Source organism: Colletotrichum truncatum (genome assembly GCF_014235925.2).
Source record: "Colletotrichum truncatum strain CMES1059 chromosome Unknown Contig_0001, whole genome shotgun sequence".
Taxonomy (NCBI): domain Eukaryota; kingdom Fungi; phylum Ascomycota; class Sordariomycetes; order Glomerellales; family Glomerellaceae; genus Colletotrichum; species Colletotrichum truncatum.
The window spans coordinates 1,440,684-1,458,224 of NW_027222398.1; the positions used below are offsets into that span (position 1 = coordinate 1,440,684).

General features: G+C 53.1%; 6 protein-coding genes across 6 annotated transcripts; 3 read left to right on the forward strand and 3 right to left on the reverse strand.

Moving 5' to 3' along the window:
- Positions 1–543: 543 nt before the first annotated feature.
- Positions 544–2,127, reverse strand: CTRU02_200349 (agmatinase 1; the record flags this gene model as incomplete). The annotated part of the gene is made up of 8 exons (XM_036718352.2): positions 544–681; positions 745–860; positions 916–1,218; positions 1,269–1,498; positions 1,548–1,631; positions 1,687–1,777; positions 1,842–1,938; positions 1,987–2,127. The coding sequence occupies 8 exons, from the start codon at positions 2,125–2,127 to the stop codon at positions 544–546; spliced, it is 1,200 nt and encodes a 399-aa protein (XP_036589352.2).
- Positions 2,128–6,419: 4,292 nt separating this feature from the next.
- CTRU02_200351 (uncharacterized protein) lies at positions 6,420–9,554 on the forward strand (the record flags this gene model as incomplete). Its single annotated transcript, XM_036718354.1, has 1 exon — positions 6,420–9,554. The coding sequence occupies one exon, from the start codon at positions 6,420–6,422 to the stop codon at positions 9,552–9,554; it is 3,135 nt and encodes a 1,044-aa protein (XP_036589353.1).
- Positions 9,555–10,109: 555 nt separating this feature from the next.
- Positions 10,110–11,055, reverse strand: CTRU02_200350 (U1 zinc finger; the record flags this gene model as incomplete). The annotated part of the gene is made up of 5 exons (XM_070203673.1): positions 10,110–10,375; positions 10,434–10,499; positions 10,623–10,763; positions 10,823–10,930; positions 11,046–11,055. The coding sequence occupies 5 exons, from the start codon at positions 11,053–11,055 to the stop codon at positions 10,110–10,112; spliced, it is 591 nt and encodes a 196-aa protein (XP_070062255.1).
- Positions 11,056–11,585: 530 nt separating this feature from the next.
- On the forward strand, positions 11,586–12,529 carry CTRU02_200352 (endoplasmic reticulum vesicle protein 25; the record flags this gene model as incomplete). Its single annotated transcript, XM_070203674.1, has 4 exons — positions 11,586–11,798; positions 11,895–12,021; positions 12,148–12,451; positions 12,511–12,529. 4 exons carry the CDS (start codon positions 11,586–11,588, stop codon positions 12,527–12,529), a joined length of 663 nt encoding a protein of 220 aa, XP_070062256.1.
- A 1,030-nt stretch (positions 12,530–13,559) lies between these two features.
- On the forward strand, positions 13,560–14,399 carry CTRU02_200353 (tpr repeat protein; the record flags this gene model as incomplete). The annotated part of the gene is made up of 2 exons (XM_070203675.1): positions 13,560–13,797; positions 13,864–14,399. The coding sequence occupies 2 exons, from the start codon at positions 13,560–13,562 to the stop codon at positions 14,397–14,399; spliced, it is 774 nt and encodes a 257-aa protein (XP_070062257.1).
- A 920-nt stretch (positions 14,400–15,319) lies between these two features.
- Positions 15,320–16,926, reverse strand: CTRU02_200354 (mis12-mtw1 family protein; the record flags this gene model as incomplete). Its single annotated transcript, XM_070203676.1, has 3 exons — positions 15,320–15,755; positions 15,809–15,974; positions 16,026–16,926. 3 exons carry the CDS (start codon positions 16,924–16,926, stop codon positions 15,320–15,322), a joined length of 1,503 nt encoding a protein of 500 aa, XP_070062258.1.
- Between the last annotated feature and the right edge of the window lie 615 nt (positions 16,927–17,541).

Sequence of the window (17,541 nt, forward strand, 5' to 3'; positions counted from 1 at the left end):
AGTGTCGGAACTCGTTGCAATCACCGCTGATGTTCTCGACAACACCGTTGAGGCCTCGACTATATTCAATGGTTGCATAATGAACCCAAAAACCAAAAGCCGTGATCGATCCCAGAACCATCGACACCCATCAGATGGAAAGAAAGGCTCAGCTTACAGCTCAAGACAGGGCTCTATACGTTCTAAAAAAGGATTGACAGCCCTGTCACATTGAATAAAGAAAAGAAAACCAAATTGCTTTTCTTTTGTGGCAAGTTTTGTTTCGTTTCAATTTTGTCTTGGAATTACTTCTCTCAATTGTGACACCCACAACCACCATCCCAATAGCAACGCCCCGACCACTCAGCCTCATCTGTCATAACAACGCCAAATGCAGAAAAATCACTTACCTCACCGCCAAGAAAAGCTGCCTAGAACACGGCTCTTTGAGCGACACCTTTTGCTGCAACTACTTCTTTCCTCCGTCATAACCTTGCAAAAAGGAAATGCCACCATATCTTGAAAGTTTCGTTCCATTGTTGGCCCAGGCAAGTAGTCCCGTGCTTACAACTCATCCGAGGTAGACTCGGTTCCGTTGTAGGTGGCGCTCAGGGGGCCTCGCTTGACCATGATGCTCATGATCTCATACAGAGCGTCGGCGGCGGCCATGGTGGTGTGCTCGGCATTCGTGTCGTAGGCAGGCTGTTTTCCACTTTGTTAGCCGATGTACCCATAGCATGGAAACCTGTAAGGTTGTGGACTCACAGCAACCTCGACAATGTCGGCAGCAATAAGGTTAAGGCTCTCGAGACCACGAAGGATAGTGCGGAGCTCACGCGTGGACCAGCCACCAGTCTCAGGGGTACCGGTAGCGGGGGCGACTACGGTACCGTTAGTTGACCTACGCCACAAAACATAAACTTCACCCAAACTTACAAGCAGGGTCGAGGGTGTCAATGTCCAGAGACAGGTACACGGGGTTCTTGGTGCCGACACGCTTGATAATTCTCTCGATAATGCCGTCGGTGCCAATCTTGTCAATCTCGCGCGCCTCGACAATTTCAAAGCCGCAGTAGCCGTCGTTTTCGTAGTCGCTGGGTCCGCTGAGTGTGGTGCGGATACCGGCGTGGATGTTGGAGTCGTTACGCAGCAGACCCTCCTGGGCGGCGTGGTAGAAGTATGTGCCGTGGTTTATGCTGGCGACCTCAGAAGGCGAGCCGCCGAAGACCTTGGGCCGCCCTAGTGCCTGTCAGTAATGAGGTTCGATTACCTTGGTTGAAGCAACTCACAGGTATCGAGATGGCTGTCGAAATGGATGACAGAAACGGGGCCGTATGCGCGGTTGATGGATCTCAGCAGGGGAAGGGTGATGGTGTGGTCGCCACCCAAAGTGATGACACGGGGGAGGGTCCGTTCGTTCTTCGCAGGGCCCTTCTTGTGTGCGTCCGTCTGCGGCTTGCGGGACAGGATGTTGAAGTGGCCCTCCTCAATTTGGTGGAGAGCCCAGGTGTTGTCGTAGCTATTGGAGTTTAGCGATAGTAGTAAGAGATCCGATAAAGAAGTCTTACGAAGTCACCGGGATGTCACCGCAGTCAAGGACGGTAGCCCAGCTGTTGAAAGGGTTCGTGGCCAAGGGCACGTTGTAACCTCCGCTAAATATCCGTTAGTGAATTCCAATTGAGAGATAGAAATCAAATCAAGACTCACTAGAGATTCAAACGGCGCGAACCCTGGCGGATACCCGAGGGTCCGAAACGGGCACCAGGGCGGTACGACGTGCCGGTGTCGAAGGGGGCACCTTATACCAGGTCAGCTGTAGTCCGAGCCAGATTATTTTTTCATTTCTTTTTGAAGATGCTCACCAATGAAGGCAATATCGTATTGAACATTCTGTTGTGCCAGGCACGGCTGGTACGGTAGACGACCGAATGTAGAGATGCCAGAGAACACGGAGTCGGCCTGGAGCCTATTAGAGACATATCCAGACAAGCCTCACGCCATACGAACCTGAGTGCCTCCATCACCCGGAAGGGTGTTGTACCAGAGAGACTGGTGAGGCCCAGACATGGACTTTTGGTGGTCGTCGTGGTCACCATGACCATAAACGGTTGCCGCAAGGCAGAGGGCGAGGATACTCCGAGATACCATTGTGCCGACACTTTGATGAAGAAAGAGTCTGTATGAAGTTGGCTGTTGAGGATTTAATGTCTCTCTATCTCTCTTCTCTGGAGGGAGGAAGACGTTGCTTTTAAAATAAGAATCCCTGGTCTTGAAAGACCTCATAGACTTTACGAAGGATTGGCCGACTTTCCAACTCCGCATGGGAATTGATTACAGCGTTGGACATGGACCAGGACGTTACTCGACGCTTATCAGCCACGAATTAGCGACATCGGGAAGATTGCCGGGACGGTACTGGTCAATGGAAACTTCAAACGCATCTACATGCACGAGTATTGACGTGTTCATGTTAGGTAAAGGCCAGACCCTTCATAGAGTTGCCAGTGAAATGCGGGGCAGAGATAAAGGTCTCAACCTCTAAAGCATTATGATGCTGGCAAGATCAGCACAGATTCTTGGTTCAAGGTTCCGATTGGGCTTTCTGAGCCAGTTCTGCAGTCCGGACGGAGATCCAAGGTTTGACATTCAATTGAGCTTATGCTAGGGTTGCGTCCACAAGACGAGCCGTCGGCGAGGTTCATGCTGCGAAGAACAGGCTCCCCTGGACGATCTAGACGGCATGAGTAAGGCGGGGTTATTTTGGAGTCCTGTCGATGTTATGATGCAAACTATGATAGAGATAAGCCGGAATGGGGTGCAGAGATGCATGTTCTGCAGGGTCGGCAGCTCCGTTTTGGAGAGCCATGGAGAGCTGTTACAGCACAATCTTAGCTTCGCGGGGGAGCGCCCGTTCGACCGGTAGAGACATGCATGGGGTAGCCAATGAAGGTGGTTTCAAGTTGTCAATGAGTCGTTGAATGTGCAAACAATCGATTGTTTAGTGTGTCTATTGAGGGAGATGCATTGTCGAAGCTCCTCAAACAACGTCCTCCTCGATGACGTGGGGTGAAGCCCGCGTGGGGCTGATAAGATAAAGGACGTCTCGTCGCGCTAGCACATGCAAGCTGTGTTGAACGCTTACCCAAATAGGGAAACGGGGAGCAACCGTCACTTCGGAGCAGCCTAAGCTGTCTGGTTTGCAAAGCAGCTAGCCATGATAAAGGAGGCGAATGTTTTGGTGTTAGAATTTTTTGATACTGGAGCATAGATAAGACGGCAGCTCCCTAGGTTATGATCAGTAACCTAACGCCTCATACGCAGCTCTTCTTTTTACGAATGTTTCGCACTTTCAACAACCACGGACCAGCATTCCATGCTATGTCCAAAATCACGCTCTTTTCGTTCAGCAGTCCATCGTAACTTGGCACGTGAGAGTAGCCTTGGCGTAAACGACTCACTGGAAATATTTGCCTGTGAAACCGTACGGACATACGGACAGGTTGCTCAACAGAAAAGGAAACTTTCCCAATGCTACGGACCGAGGTGGCCGAGTTTGTCGGGGAACTGGGCGCCCGGGCCGGCGAGTGCTCCGCTCCGCTGGTGTGGATAGCAACGGAGTCTATCACGGCTGAAACCAGAGGTATTGGGCTGCTGAGCTAATACAAAGAAAAAGTGCAAAAGCAAACTGTTGGCATGGGCTGATGAGAGAGAGCGACTCAAGAAAACTCACATCCTGCAAGGGAACGAAACCTTGAACACAAACCTTGGAGCAGTCTTGATCATTGACTGAGTCGGCGCTTGGTCAAGGAATAGAACTCGCCTTTTGCTGGTTACCGGAACGGATTCCGGATGCCGACGCGGTCTGGCCGTGTTGACCAGCAGATCCCGCCTTGCCTCCATTGTCACTGTGCATCGACTGGCACTGCAGTGGCTCGGTTTCTGAATCTGTAGGTCGTTTCATGCAGCAAGCCAGAGGAGGACTCTGATTGCTCCAGGCCTGTAGAGGATGCAGGTCTGAGAATGGGCGCCGACTGCTATGAGCTGTTCAGCAATTGTGATTTGTCTCGGATGGAAGCGACCTCATGGAGCCCTGCGGGCATGAAGCCGTCAGGCGCATTTACGGGATGGATATCACAGACAGGCGACAGATACGTGGACACCGTCAGCTGGATTTACCAATCTTCTGCCGCCAGGGGGATTGAGAGTAAATGTCAGAAACTCCACAACGGTGCCAGGTCTCGAACAGAGGAGCCGCGCTGAACTTGAAAGGGCAGCAAACAAGCCAAAGCAATGCTATGCAAGAGCATTTAGACCCTTCATTCCCTGGTACATATTTCGGCATCGACAGGATCTATGTACTTGCCCATTCCTCCACCTCCATCAGCGGCAGGCAACACCCAAGGCAAAATGTCTACCGATAGCTCAGGGCAGGCGCGTGTGGCTGGGCCGGTCGGAGAAGGGCAGGCATGGTGAGTGGGGATGAGAAACACAGCGGTCAGGTGACCGTCCGGCCTCCGAACCAGTCGGAGGCAGGTAAGGTGAGCAAGCAAAGCACCGAGAAAGAAGGGGTGAACAGTAAAAAGACGTGGGAGAGAAAAGAAGCCGGGCCTTCTATTTCTTAGAAGCGGAAAAGTTGGCACCACTTTGCAGATGAAGGAAACTACGGCTGCAGCGCGATGCAACCACTAACAGGTCCAGCCTATGAGAACCTGTCGTGACTCGGAGCTGCTGGTGGATGAAAAGCGATTGCCCCGCTTTGCCCGGCCTCCTTCAGCGAACGCAGTGCGCCACGCCGTAGTCGAGGTGGTGTTGGAGTTCCTCATTTGGTCTCCCCTGGCGGAGCTACTGCTGCTGGCAACACGTATCTTCCCTGCAAGAATTGCGTACCACAGGACGAATTTTACCTTCACAGTAGAAGGAGCAGGAAATCAGGGGGGTAACTGAAAATTTTGAAGGAAAAAAAAATCTGTGCAAGTAGGTGTACATACACTATCTATAGTCGTAGGATAATGGAACGTCTGGGAGGGGGACCTGACCTGAAAGGCAATGGGAAGTGTGGAGAGGCCCTATGATGCCCTTCCCTGCCACCTGCTTTTTTCGTTTTTTCGTTTTTTGGCTTGCTTCCTTTTACGTTCCTTTTTTCCCCTTCGGATTTATTTTGATTTGTATTATCTTCCCCTTTGCTCTTGGCCTTCGAGTCCATAACTGTCTAGGTAGTCTCACATCTTGACCCAGACTAGGGGATTCTCAGACTAAAGATGCTCAGCAGGTCATGGTCATTCACTATTCGTCAGTGGTGTCAGGCCTTTTGGCGTGCGACGCCAAGCTGGGAAGCAGCCCCACGTTCCCACGCAGAGATCGAGGTAGGAAGGTAGGGAAGAGAGATATAAGGATAGGTAGGCATGTATACCTTACGTAGCTGTGCCTGACCTCACCTTGTCGTATTTTCCCACTGGCTTGGATGTGCTCTGTACCTACTACCGGAGCGCCCCTCATCCCTCCCACCTATCATCAGCTTGGTTCCCTACCTCTGCCACGTTCTTGCCTTTTGCCTTCCCTTGTCCCTTTTACCCAGGCGCATCTTCTGCCAGTTCTTTTTTTGCGCCAGACCCTTTCCCGCCCTGCCAATCATCCTTCCCGTCCTTCCCTCTCAACCGTCATCCGTCTCCATCGTCTCAACCTTTTGAAGCCGTCTACTGCACCAAAACTAGCCACAGCGTCCGTTCGCAACGCAGGAGTTCTGGTTTGCTATTGTTTTTCCTCCTTTCTTAATGCCGTCGCTAGACCTGCTGGTCTTCAGCTTTAATCTCACCTTTCGTCCCGTCTCGTCTCCCTACGTCGGTCTGTGCGAGCTCAACCCCATCGAATCGCATCGCTCATCTTCATCCTCCCCCGACCAGGTCCTTGCCCTCTCACAGCCCAGACCTACATCGTGACCGGCATACTGAGACCACCTTTCATTCTCCTCAAACGCTCGCCCTTTCTGCATCTTCATCCACCACAGCTGTGCCTACTGCAATCCGCCCTATTCTTGGGGGGCTTGTATACCGTCTCATCCTTTCGCTTGTCGTCAGTCACCGCTGCGACTTGTACCCGGGTTGCGGTACTGAACCCTGACGCCATTCGCCAACAGTGTCGTTCCGTTTCAATGTCTCATACGTACCCTTGAGACTCTTTCGCCTCACTTCGGTATTTCTCTCCACTACACCTTGCGTACTTTACTCGGTGGTTGTCGCTGTTTATTGAGCTGCTCGCCTCCCGCCACTTCTCTTACGCACCCCAAACTCGACCTCATCCATGACCCTCACTCTACCCAGTATGCAAACGGTCTTTGTCTACTCACAGCCTCGCACTACATTATAACCTGGGATAGGTTTATATGTATGCATTTGGCATGCATCGCCAGCCCCTAGGCCATCTTTCGAAAGGATCTCCATAAAATGACTGCAGCTGCGAGCCTGGAGCTCTCGCGCACTATGCCGGCGCGAACAGCGACCTACGCATTCAACCCGCCCGAGGGCAGCCCAGCAGGCCAGCGCTTATTCAAAAAGCACAAAGTGCTCCCACACCCCAATAGGCAAAGGGTCGAAAATGCGCAAACTCACAACATCCGGCCAGCTCCTAGAAATTATGACCTGGCCACCGGCAGCCCTGCAACGCAGCGAGAAGCACCGCAGCGCTCCGGTTCCCAAACCTTGAGACACCAGCCAAGATCGATAGCCAGCGGTCCGGATCTTCCTCCAACACCGCCTTCCCACTCACGAACCTCCTCCAGCAGTCACTCAATATCGCCTCTGACCCCGACTCCCGATGAGGCTGTGTCGCAAACTCCCTCGACACCGGCGCGTACCCCCGCCACTCCTACGAACCAGAAAAGCCCACCAACTCCGGACGTAACACCTCCACAGCCTGTAACACGACCCAAGCCGGTGCGGCCGATCCAAATTGATCGTACAGTTTCGAAAGCCACCACTGTCGAGTCGCGAACCGAGTCGTTCAGGACTGCCAGAGAGGACCCATATTCCTCAGAGGACGATGTGCAATCAACTGTTGGACCGAGAGCGTTGTCTACGCGAACTTCTCAAAATACCGTCCGTCGTGTTTCCCAACCTCAGGCTCAGGCGAAAACATCAACCGCAGTTGGCCTTGGCTTGGGTCTAGAATCGCCTCAACAGGAGGAGGTTCCGACACCGAAAGCGAAGGGCGACTTTGGCACTTTTGATGGAGAATGGGCTTCTAATAGTGATGTGGAACAAGAATGGGACGATAATCTGGGTAGGAACGTTACAGTAAGGAAAAGGCGCCACCAGCCGATGAAGGAACCCATGCGCGAGCCACGTCGCGGGCCACCCCGCGAAAGGCGCAAAGTTGAAATTCTCGAGGATCGTGTCGTAACCCCGACAAACGCCGCAAAGGCGGTGCGAGCTATGTCTCACCGTGACAGAGCTGCGTTTTATGCCCCGAGTGAAATTGCTTGGTCGAAACCCTCAGCCTCAGGATCTTCTGTCAACGTGGACGCTCGCAGGCTCTCGGGCATGTCTACAAAGTCAACAAAATCGAATGCATCGACAGTGGTGGAAGCTATTTTGGTAGACGCCCCTTCCATCCCTCAGAGGCGGCAAACATTGAGGCACGTCCGAAAGCAAGTGGGCTTAAGAGATTCGGGATCCGACCAGTCTCCCTCCAGCTCTGCCGCAAACTCGGCATTGCATTTTGAGGAGTCTCCGAGGCGTTCCAGACCGTTGACTCGCCCCACGGAGAACCGCAACAACAGCTACGCATCAAACACGACTTTCAACTCGATCTCAAGCGGCAAAGCAAGGAGAGAAATTTGGAAGAATGGCGGTATCCCTGTGATCGTCGTCCCGGATCGCCGATCATCTGTCAAGTCCAAGTCGAGCAGGGAGCCTTCACTCAGATCCACAAGCAGTCGCCGATCCAAACGAAGTGCCAGCTTGGGCTCAGCAACTCGTGCAAATGGGACAAGAACGACACATGATTTACCAACGCCCATCTTTGACCGGCCGGGCCGGAGGAGTCGCACCATGTCAGAATCTGATGGTTCGGACCAACGCACGATAGACTATCCTCCAGTCATTCCTAAGCGTTCTTCTTCCCTGTCGGCGCCAACCAGTCGCAATACATCCCGCGCAGGCTCCCTTACTGCGGAGAGTTTAAAGGCTCAGAGCGCTTTGTTCAATCAAGCATCTAGACATGAAACAACAGCACCCGCCCTGACCCTTCAAAGGGCTACGTCCTCAGAGACAGACAACGGCCATCATCATCGGGACCACAAACTCAATGTTGACAATCATGGTGACCCGTTTTTCGGGAAGCGACTGGACGCACACAATACGCCTTTTTCTGCAGCTTCCGTGGAGACTAATGGGACCGCCCCTGAGGTATCGGAAGCGAAGGCCGTCAGCCTTTATCCTCACCAGAATTCATCTGTGCTTGTTGTAAACCACTCAAATAAGCCCTCAGAAAGCTCTGAAGCGTCTCAGACGGAGGGAGACTTTTCGAAAACGCCCCAGCGACCGACGATTACTACCACCGGGCCAGACGGGGAAGGGCCTATGACGCCCCCTCAGGGACAGCATTCTATGGACGACGTTGATTCCCCGTTGCGCAACCCCCGGGCCGCACCACCGGTACCTCCCGTCATCCCTCCCGCTATTCAGTTTATTCCTGCAACACCATCCGGATTGACGCCTCACCATGAGAGACAGCGCAATATGGGCAATTACTTCGAGGCTATGGCAGATGAACAACCTCAACGAAGTGGCTCCATTTTGCGGCGGGCATTGTTACGGCGACGGAATTCGGAGGCTTATCCACCAAAGAGCACTCGGCCAGGGCTGATTAAGAGAACCTTGTCCTTGACACGGAGAGGTTCACTTTCCAGATCATCAAGCAAAGACCGGTCTTTCATGGAAGCACCATGCTTGTGCCCTGAGTGTCAAGAATGTCCTCCCGAGGGTGACCGTCTTCACCCTCACTGGCGCCCAGCCTTCTCAGACCCGGAAGAGGACGTGTGGGGGAGAGAGATGGAAGACGAACCTATCAGTCAGGTTTATCGCTACCCGCCCGTGGACAACCGCCCGTCGCTTCCACGAAGAAGAATCAGCGAACGTGTGAAGAAGACTTTTGCAATTCTTCCCAGTCGTGGCGATGGAGACTTTGATTCTTCACCAGCATCGAATGAACCGGAGCGACGCACTATTAGACGAACCGACAGTGGCAACTTACGTGTTATGAGACGCAGAGGCAGCCTAGACTCACTTCGTGACCAGTCATATTCCTCACGGCCATACATGGGTGGGGATGGTGAGGAACGGAGCTGGCTCAAGGATGAAGCAGGACCGAAGAGGAGAAGGCGTTTCTCGATCTCAGGCACGTTGGAAGGGTTGCAAAACATCCCACGGCAACTTAATGAGCGCAAGCGAGAGAAGAGGACTCAAGAGCTGCGACAAAAGATCAGTGGCCCACGCGAAGTCAGAGACGGTGTGGGGGACGTCATTCGACGCAACACCTATCGTGAAGCCCAAAGACATTCGCCCGCGACCAACTTTTGATTGACCGAATAAACAATCTTAGCCGCTAAGAGTTTTACACTCAGCAGCTACACACGTAATAATACTATGAGAGCGTCAGACAGGCGCTGGGGGGGCACAGAAGGAGTTTATGACCGCTATGAACGATTATATTATGACGACAGGAATTTTATGACCAAAGACCATCCTCTTCACGGACCTCGGATCACGGTTTTGGAATGGAGTTGTCTGCGGGACCTCGCAATGACCATGATGATCACCTGGCTGGGAATTCGTTTTTGGGGGCCCCAAGGCACGCATGATTTGTTACGAGAACGCTGGAACTACTTTTTCGTTGTATCACATAGAGATTGGCCAAGAAGATACCATTTTGCGAGGGCGACGTACCCTTTTGGGCGCTCATGTACAATTTTTTACAAGCGTACTGCAGTGAGAATCTGATGTGATTTGGTATGAATCTTTCATCTACCGTGCCATGCCCTGAATTTTGCCCCCTTGAAATTTGACGCCTGAACACCAGCCTCTACCATTACAAGAACACCCAAACCCATCCGCGAGGAGATGGTACCCATCCAATTACCGCTGCTCTTGCCCCGGAGGTGCGCTACCAGGTGGGAACGCACCGGGAGGCGGCGCTCCAGGGGGGAAGCCGCCAGGGCCCGGCGGTGGCATGCCGGGGAACTGGAAGTTGGGCGGGGGAAGGGAGCCTGGCGCTCCGGGAGGTGGGAAGGGGAGACCTCCTGGAGGGGGGAAAGGCAGGCCACCGGGCGGCATGGGCGAGCCGTTGGGACCGGGAGGAAAGGGGGGCATGGATGGCATTCCGCGACCACCTGGACCAGGAGCTGTTGCGGTCATGTTAGTTGTGCGGGCGACGACGAGCATGAGATCGACGGGACTTACGAGGAATCATGCCTTGAGGGAAAGGGGGCGCGCCTGCGGGCATGCCGGGAAAGGGAGGTGGTACACCTGTTTGGGTTTGCGTCAGCATTACAGCTCTACATAACGTGTATGGGGGGGGGGGGGGGGGGGGGGGGGCGGCACGGGCACTCGATGTGATATCGGAGTCGAGACCCGACGAGACGAACGTACCTCCAGGGAAGGGGAACGGCGGCGGGAAGGCCTGGCCCGGTTGGTTCTGGGGCAGCATGGGGTTGTTGTGCGCTTGGCCTTCGGCGGCATAGGAGGAGGTGATGGAATCGATGACAGACTGGGCCTTTTCGTGACCGATTTCTGCGAAGGGGGAGCTTATGTTAGTCGGTGCCTTCGCCAAGCGAAAACCAGGGACGTACGTTGATAGTAGTCGACAACGTTGCGCAAATGGTTACGACCGCTGTTGTGGGCCTTCCGCACGCTCATGGAATCGTGCGTCAGGTAGACATCGCAATAGTCGCCTAGGTATCATTAGTCGACGAAGCTTCGGTAATCGCGAGAATGGTTGGGGGAGGGACCTACAAAAGACTTGAGAACCTGTTAGCTTCTATCTCGGGCAATTGAAGGGGAGGAGAGACTTACACTTGGGCATCTTCGCGGTTATTTCTTGAAATGAGTGACGTGACTCGACAACGGTGATGCTGAAAGAACAAAACTATTGTCTCTCGAACGAGCGCGTGTGTCGTCGCAATCGCTGGTTAGCTAGAGAAAGGATGCCCAGGCAAATGCGGCGGCGGCGCGCCGCCCACCCGCGCTAGCGCCACACTTTGCTGTGAAAAAAAGGGTGCGAGGCTGGCCAATAGCACGTGAGAACTAAGGTAGCAAGGCTGCCCCTCCTTCCTCACTCTCATTGGTCACAATAATAACCTATCCCATGGACAGGGTCATTGAGTGGCCCAGGCTTTCGAACGCGACAGATTGCCAAAAAATCCCCAAAGGTGGTTCCTTGGGGTGTGTGTGGCCTAGCTTCTCCTATCGCCAGCGCTGTCCACTAGGGAGCTCTCACCATCTTAACAATTCAACGCTCGTCCGTTCCCCTCCACCAATTTCACCACCCCCGGCCGACCGAAAGCGAGCGACCGATCGAGCAAAGCACGGGATTCTCATAGGTTTTTCGAAAAGATGGCGCCCACGAGATCATTGCTGCACTATGTATGCGGCCTCGTCCTCCTCGCCTGCTGCGCCCAGGCGCTGAGGTTCGATCTCCACGCTACTAGCACCCACGAGGGCAAGAAGGAGCGCTGCATCCGCAACTTTGTTGCCAAGGATACGCTGGTTGTTGTCACGGCCACCGTGGACGGTCACAAGGGTGACGGCATGGTCGTCAACATGCACGTACGTGGTTTTCGAAACCCCCTGGACGACCTTGAAGAGCTCGGAGGAGGAGGCAGTACTGGAACTGGAGGAAGCTGACATGAATTGTTTGTCCAGATCAGAGATGCCGTTGGCAACGACTACGGAAAGCCCAGGGATATTGCTGGTGGTGAGAAGCGTGTCGTCTTCACCTCTCACGCCGACGCTGCCTTTGATGTCTGCTTTGAGAACATCCTGTCCGGTTGTACGTGGCCCCTCCTTGTTACGAGATACCCTTTTTCTTGAGCGAAGCTAGCGTCTTGTCGCTGTAGCGACATTCCGCAATACCTTAACAAGACAGCTGAAGCTAACACGTTTCTCGCCTCATTAGCCAGCCGTAGTGGCTCCACGAGCCGCCACATTGAGCTCGATATCGACATCGGCGCGGACGCCAAGGACTGGAACGCCATTCAGGCAACGGAGAAGCTGAAGCCTGTCGAGGCTGAGCTTAGACGCATCGAGGAGCTTGTTTCTGAGATCAACACCGAGATGGACTACCTGCGCGCGCGTGAGCACAAGCTGCGCGACACCAACGAGAGCACCAACACCCGTGTCAAGTGGTTCGGTATCGGCACCACCATGATCCTCGTCGGTCTTTGGGGCTGGCAAATCATGTACCTGCGGGCTTACTTCAGGTTCGTCACCGTTCTTGCAAATGATGGCGGTATCGGTACGCTGACGAGTGAAACTACAGATCCAAGCATCTTATCTAGATTTAACGGTATTGGAGTCGCATGCAAGCCATTGAGTTGCAACAAATCACGAGTTTACAGAACAAAAATCTGTTTTTTTTTTTTTGGCGCGGATGGTGATTATGAAGTCTCTGCGATGCCACGGAAAGGCATCTACCACCTCGGGGTTTTCGAGCGTGTTGTAGTGTATACATACATACCACGGTCACCGTTTCAAAAGTCATGAATGATTACGGACATCACATACCTAGATCAGCGTTCAAGCTTGCACACCGTATGATATGACTTTACTGCAGTGTATGTTGTGATATCTCAGGCTGTGCCAATTGGCCAACAAATAGTTATTTATTGGAAAAAGTCCGTGCAAGTCGCTCAGGGTCCGGTCCTGGAGCACATGTGTCAATCCGGACCGGCTGCCGGCCCCCGATTCCCCGTCCGGCCCAACCCGACACGGTCTCCACCTCGGGGGGCATGAACTTAGGTCCAGACGAGTCGTCTGCTTTGACGTCGGACCTCGGTAGTGTAATTGTTAGTTTTGACGGTTCGTCTACGTCAATGATTATTCATAAATATCACGCGAGACCAGATTTCGCACGGCCTTGCGTATAGTGCAACTTGCTGTAGCATCTTGTAATTACTGCTTTCATTCCAGAAAAGAAGCACGATGAAACGGCATACGGTCAAATAAATCTAGTGACTCTATTCAAATTGTCAAATACTTTAGTAACTGTTCAGGTCGTCGCTGCTGTGTTGGCCAGTGCACAGTGCTGAGGGCTACGTACAGTGTCATTTACACAGTATCAAGAATTCGCCTTTCCGACCACGAAGGGAAGATATTCTAGCTCCCCGCAAGGGTCCAATCCTGTCGAGACCATTACACACCCAAGACGCCTCTCTTCTACAGCGATACCACTCGAACCCCAGTCTATTCTCTATCGAGAAAGGACCGTCCAATTTGATATTTCACACACGTTGTGAGAATCATAACACCAGATCGAAGAGAACAAGGAAGAGAAGAAGAAGAAAAAAAAAAAAGAGTAAAGAGAGCAGAATGTCGCATCTAACCCGCATCGTCCGTCCGGCAGCACGCCGTTTGGGTTCCTCGCCCGTCGCCAGAGCTCCCCTCGCCACCCGCAGAACCTTCGCCGACAAGAAGACGACGCCCGTATACAGCGAGAAGGCCGTCAACAAGGAGCTGGGCGTCGGCGAGCTCGAGGGAATCAAGTTCCGCGTCGAGCCTCTCAGGCGTACAGGCGAGGACGAGCGAACCATGCGCGCCCGTCTGCTCTGTAAGACTTCTCCCCCGGTCCCTCCCTTGCCAGAGCAGCAAAACTAACGTGAGATTCGGGAAACAGACCAGTCTCGCAAGCGCGGCACTCTCGAATCCGACCTCCTCCTCTCGACCTTTGCCAACGAGAACCTCCCCGTCATGACCAAGGCCCAGATGCAGCAGTACGACCTCTTCCTCGACGAGAACGACTGGGACATTTACTACTGGGCAACACAGGAGGAGGCGCCCTCCAACTCGGCCACCACCGCCGGCCACTCTGAGAGTCTTTCTTCCTCAACAGCCGAGGCCGCGGAGTCCTACCGGGGCATTGACCCCGGCGCGACGGCGACCGTCGATGCCGGCAAGAAGCGCGAGGACCTCCGCACGCAGCCCCCGCGCGCCGGCGAGTGGTCCAACACCATCGGCACCTTCAAGGCCGCATACAGACCCGTCCCCGTGCGCTGGCAGAACACGGAGATCCTGGACATGCTGAGGAAGCACGTGCGTAGCCGCCGCGCCGACGGAACCGTGGGCGTCCATCGCGATGTTCAAGAGCGTAAGGAGGGCGGCCTGGGTTTCATGCCGCCTCTGTTTGACGTCGACAGGGCCGGCAAGAAATGAGTTTGGACAAGATCCTCAAGTTCCACGTATTAGAAAAGGAAGCTGAAGTAGGGGGTGAGAGATGTGTTATAGATGTACAAGTTGTATCATATTTTGTCGGGGGAAAAAAAAGAACTGAAGAGCATCTTATGAGAGAGACAGATAGCATGGGGACTTCTATTCTAGCTCCCATCAGTACGCTTCCACTCCATGCGGGAGCAGGGGAAGTAACTGGCATAGGTAGCCCGGCTTCATCGGAGGCTATCCCTGCGCGGCCCCGAACGCAAGGACGCGATTGTACAATATCCTGTAATATGACAGCGAAAGAACAGCTGCAAAGTAGGTCGACGAAGGTGGGGGGGGTTTTGGACGAAATGTGAATCCAATCCTGATGGGCAATGTCATGTGAAAAGACTCGGAGTACTGGGTAATACATTTATGATGTCCAACTCACTTCACATTATTCTGTTCTTCTCCCTTCTCATGGGCCGGCCATATAAATCATGTTGAAAGCATCCCGGCTGAGGTACTCAACAGTCACATATGGGTGAGTAAGGCAAAGTAAGTATGCTGAGCTCAGAAGCCAACAGCAGAGAAAAATAGGGTATTGTTTAACTGCAAACTCCTTGTCCAGATGCAATATCTCTCTTCTCCTCTCCTCCCTTTGTTAATATCCTTCCGTTGCCAAGAGGCCTTTCCATCCAGCGCCCATCCATGCATCAATAAGCGGGACACATCGGAAGTAATCCATCTGCCAAATCTAGCCGCCCTGAGAAGTTTCGTGAATAAATAAAACAACAAAAAAGAGGGACAGGACGGTCCCTTTACTCCGGCCACACAGCCCTTCGTACTAATCATTATCTCGTAAAAAGAGAAAGAGGTCGAGGACACGCCAAAAAAAAATAATAACTTGGTCGATCGTGTTTACATTATATTTCTTTTCAGCCGCCGTCTTCCGGTAGTATTCTTCCCAGACTGCGGAGTACCTCCATGACAGGCATTTCCTTGGTACCGGCACTGGCCTTCTCTCGCATTTCTCGTTCTTTCAGCCGGGCGGCACTCAGAGAGAGCACCTTGTCCGCCTCTCGACCCGCAATGTCGACCCGCTGCAACAGCTTATGTATGCCGTCCGCGAGTTGGTCCACTCTAAACTCCAGCGTCGACTGGGTATTCTGGAGGCGCGAGAGGGCCTTGGCGCGCATGGAGTCGAATGATGAGGCCGGGTCCGTAAGCCAACTGAGCATCTGCGCTTCGTTGGGTTCGAGCACGGATGCATCAGCCATTGCTGTTTGCGCTGATTCTGCTTCTGGAAATATTGGCGGGGCTTCCGTGCGGGACTTCTTCAGCGCCAACCACTTTTTCTTTTCTTCTTTCAATCTACGCCAAGTCAGTAAATGCTTACAAAAACTCTTTGAAGAATGCAAGTATACCTTTTGACTTTTTCCTCTAGCTGTTCAATCTTCTGCTGATGCTCAATATTGCGTGGGTTGGGCTTGTACACCACTGGTACCTTTGGCCCCTCTTCTCGACTGAACCAGTCTGAAAACTCTGACTTGGTCGAGAAGTCCTTTAAAAGCTGTTCTTGTATATACCGCGCTATTGAATCTTAGTGATACACATTCACATCAGGCCATTGCTCAAACTTACCACCTAAGACCGTGTTGGAATCTGTTTTGCCGTGAGGGGGCTTCTCGGATAACGCTCGCTCGCCGCACCACGTCAACAGCTGCTTCATCCGCCGTGGCTCCATGAGACCCTCAGATTCGATGTGTTTGTAAAACTCAGATGTCTCAACCTCCCGGTGAGGAATCGCATTGTGACCGCTCTCAATCAGTGAACTTGCTCTCCGGCCTCGCATGCCCGTACTACTCCTTCGGTTGCCTCCTCCTTTTTTCCGCATCTCCTTGTTGCGATTAATCACCGGTGTGTCGCTGACGGGAAGCGCGATTTTCGCAGATTCAACTGAATCATTTGCGACGCGCGGGGTTGATTGCCTTTCGACGTCCATGGGCTCTGAGCTTTCTGCTTCCTCACGTATCTCTTCCGGGACCGGTGCTGGTCTGGACGCTCGCCTGGGCACTGGTTTCTCGTTCACAGTTTTTTCTGTCGAGTTTATCGAATTGCGCGTACTTCGGCGCGTCGTCCGCTTGGGCGCGGGGGCAACCAATTGCGGCTCATCATCATTCGTGGCCTCTAAGCTCGCTGTTCGTCGCGTTCTTGGCTTTGGTTTTGATGAGTTTGCTGCTTTCTTGGCCGCTGGCTCTGGCGCTGGTGCGGATGCCGGTGCTGCCGCAGAAGTACGATCTTTTGGCGGTCTGCCTCTCCCAGACTTTTTCGGGGGCAGTGGCACGGGCTCGGGTTCCGGGTCGCTCTCCACGTTCTTAACTCGTTTTGTTTTCGACCCGCGCGTGAAGTGGAAGTCGCCATCATGCTCGTCAAAAGTCGCTGCGCGAGTTTTTAGCACATTTACCTGTCTTGCTTCTGTGCCCTCTTCCAACTCACCCGCAAGGCGCTTGCTTTTCCTTCTTTCGGGATGCTCGTTGCTCATGCTAATTACTTGTAGCGGTTGACGGGTTCGGATGACGGTCGTCATGGATGGCGCGTCTGAAAGAGCATATGGTCGAGACGTATTTGCTGGCGCTCAGGAGTCAATCAAGGTCGCGTTATCGAGACGACAAAAATCGCGTCAATCGGCGCCAAAGACGCGATGTCTGATGGAGGTATTTTAAATCTCGTGGATGACCGATGTGTAGACGGATCGATTGGTGGGGTTGTTGTCGTCTGTGTCGCGTGGGTTGGGCTGGTGTTTGCGGCGCGAATGTAATGGGGTGCAGCTTCCTCTACGGATGTTGTTTACATGAGGGACGATTTACCCGAGTATCCGCGCTAAGCCGCTTTCGGAAGTTCCCATCAACCACCGACCACGACCGCCTCACTGACATCACTTAACCCCTAATTGAACGACCGACGTCCACTGCCTTGCATGCTCTCAAGTTCGTATTTTCAACTGTTCTCATGCTACCATGTGGTCACATTGTATCTAGAGTCATTTGATGGTGGAAGCTTATGAAATCGTACAGAATAGTCATAACAAATCCACACGATTAGGGTGAAATTTTACTTGATTTGAAGGCATTGCCGTTCATGCAGCTCTTGTTACCAT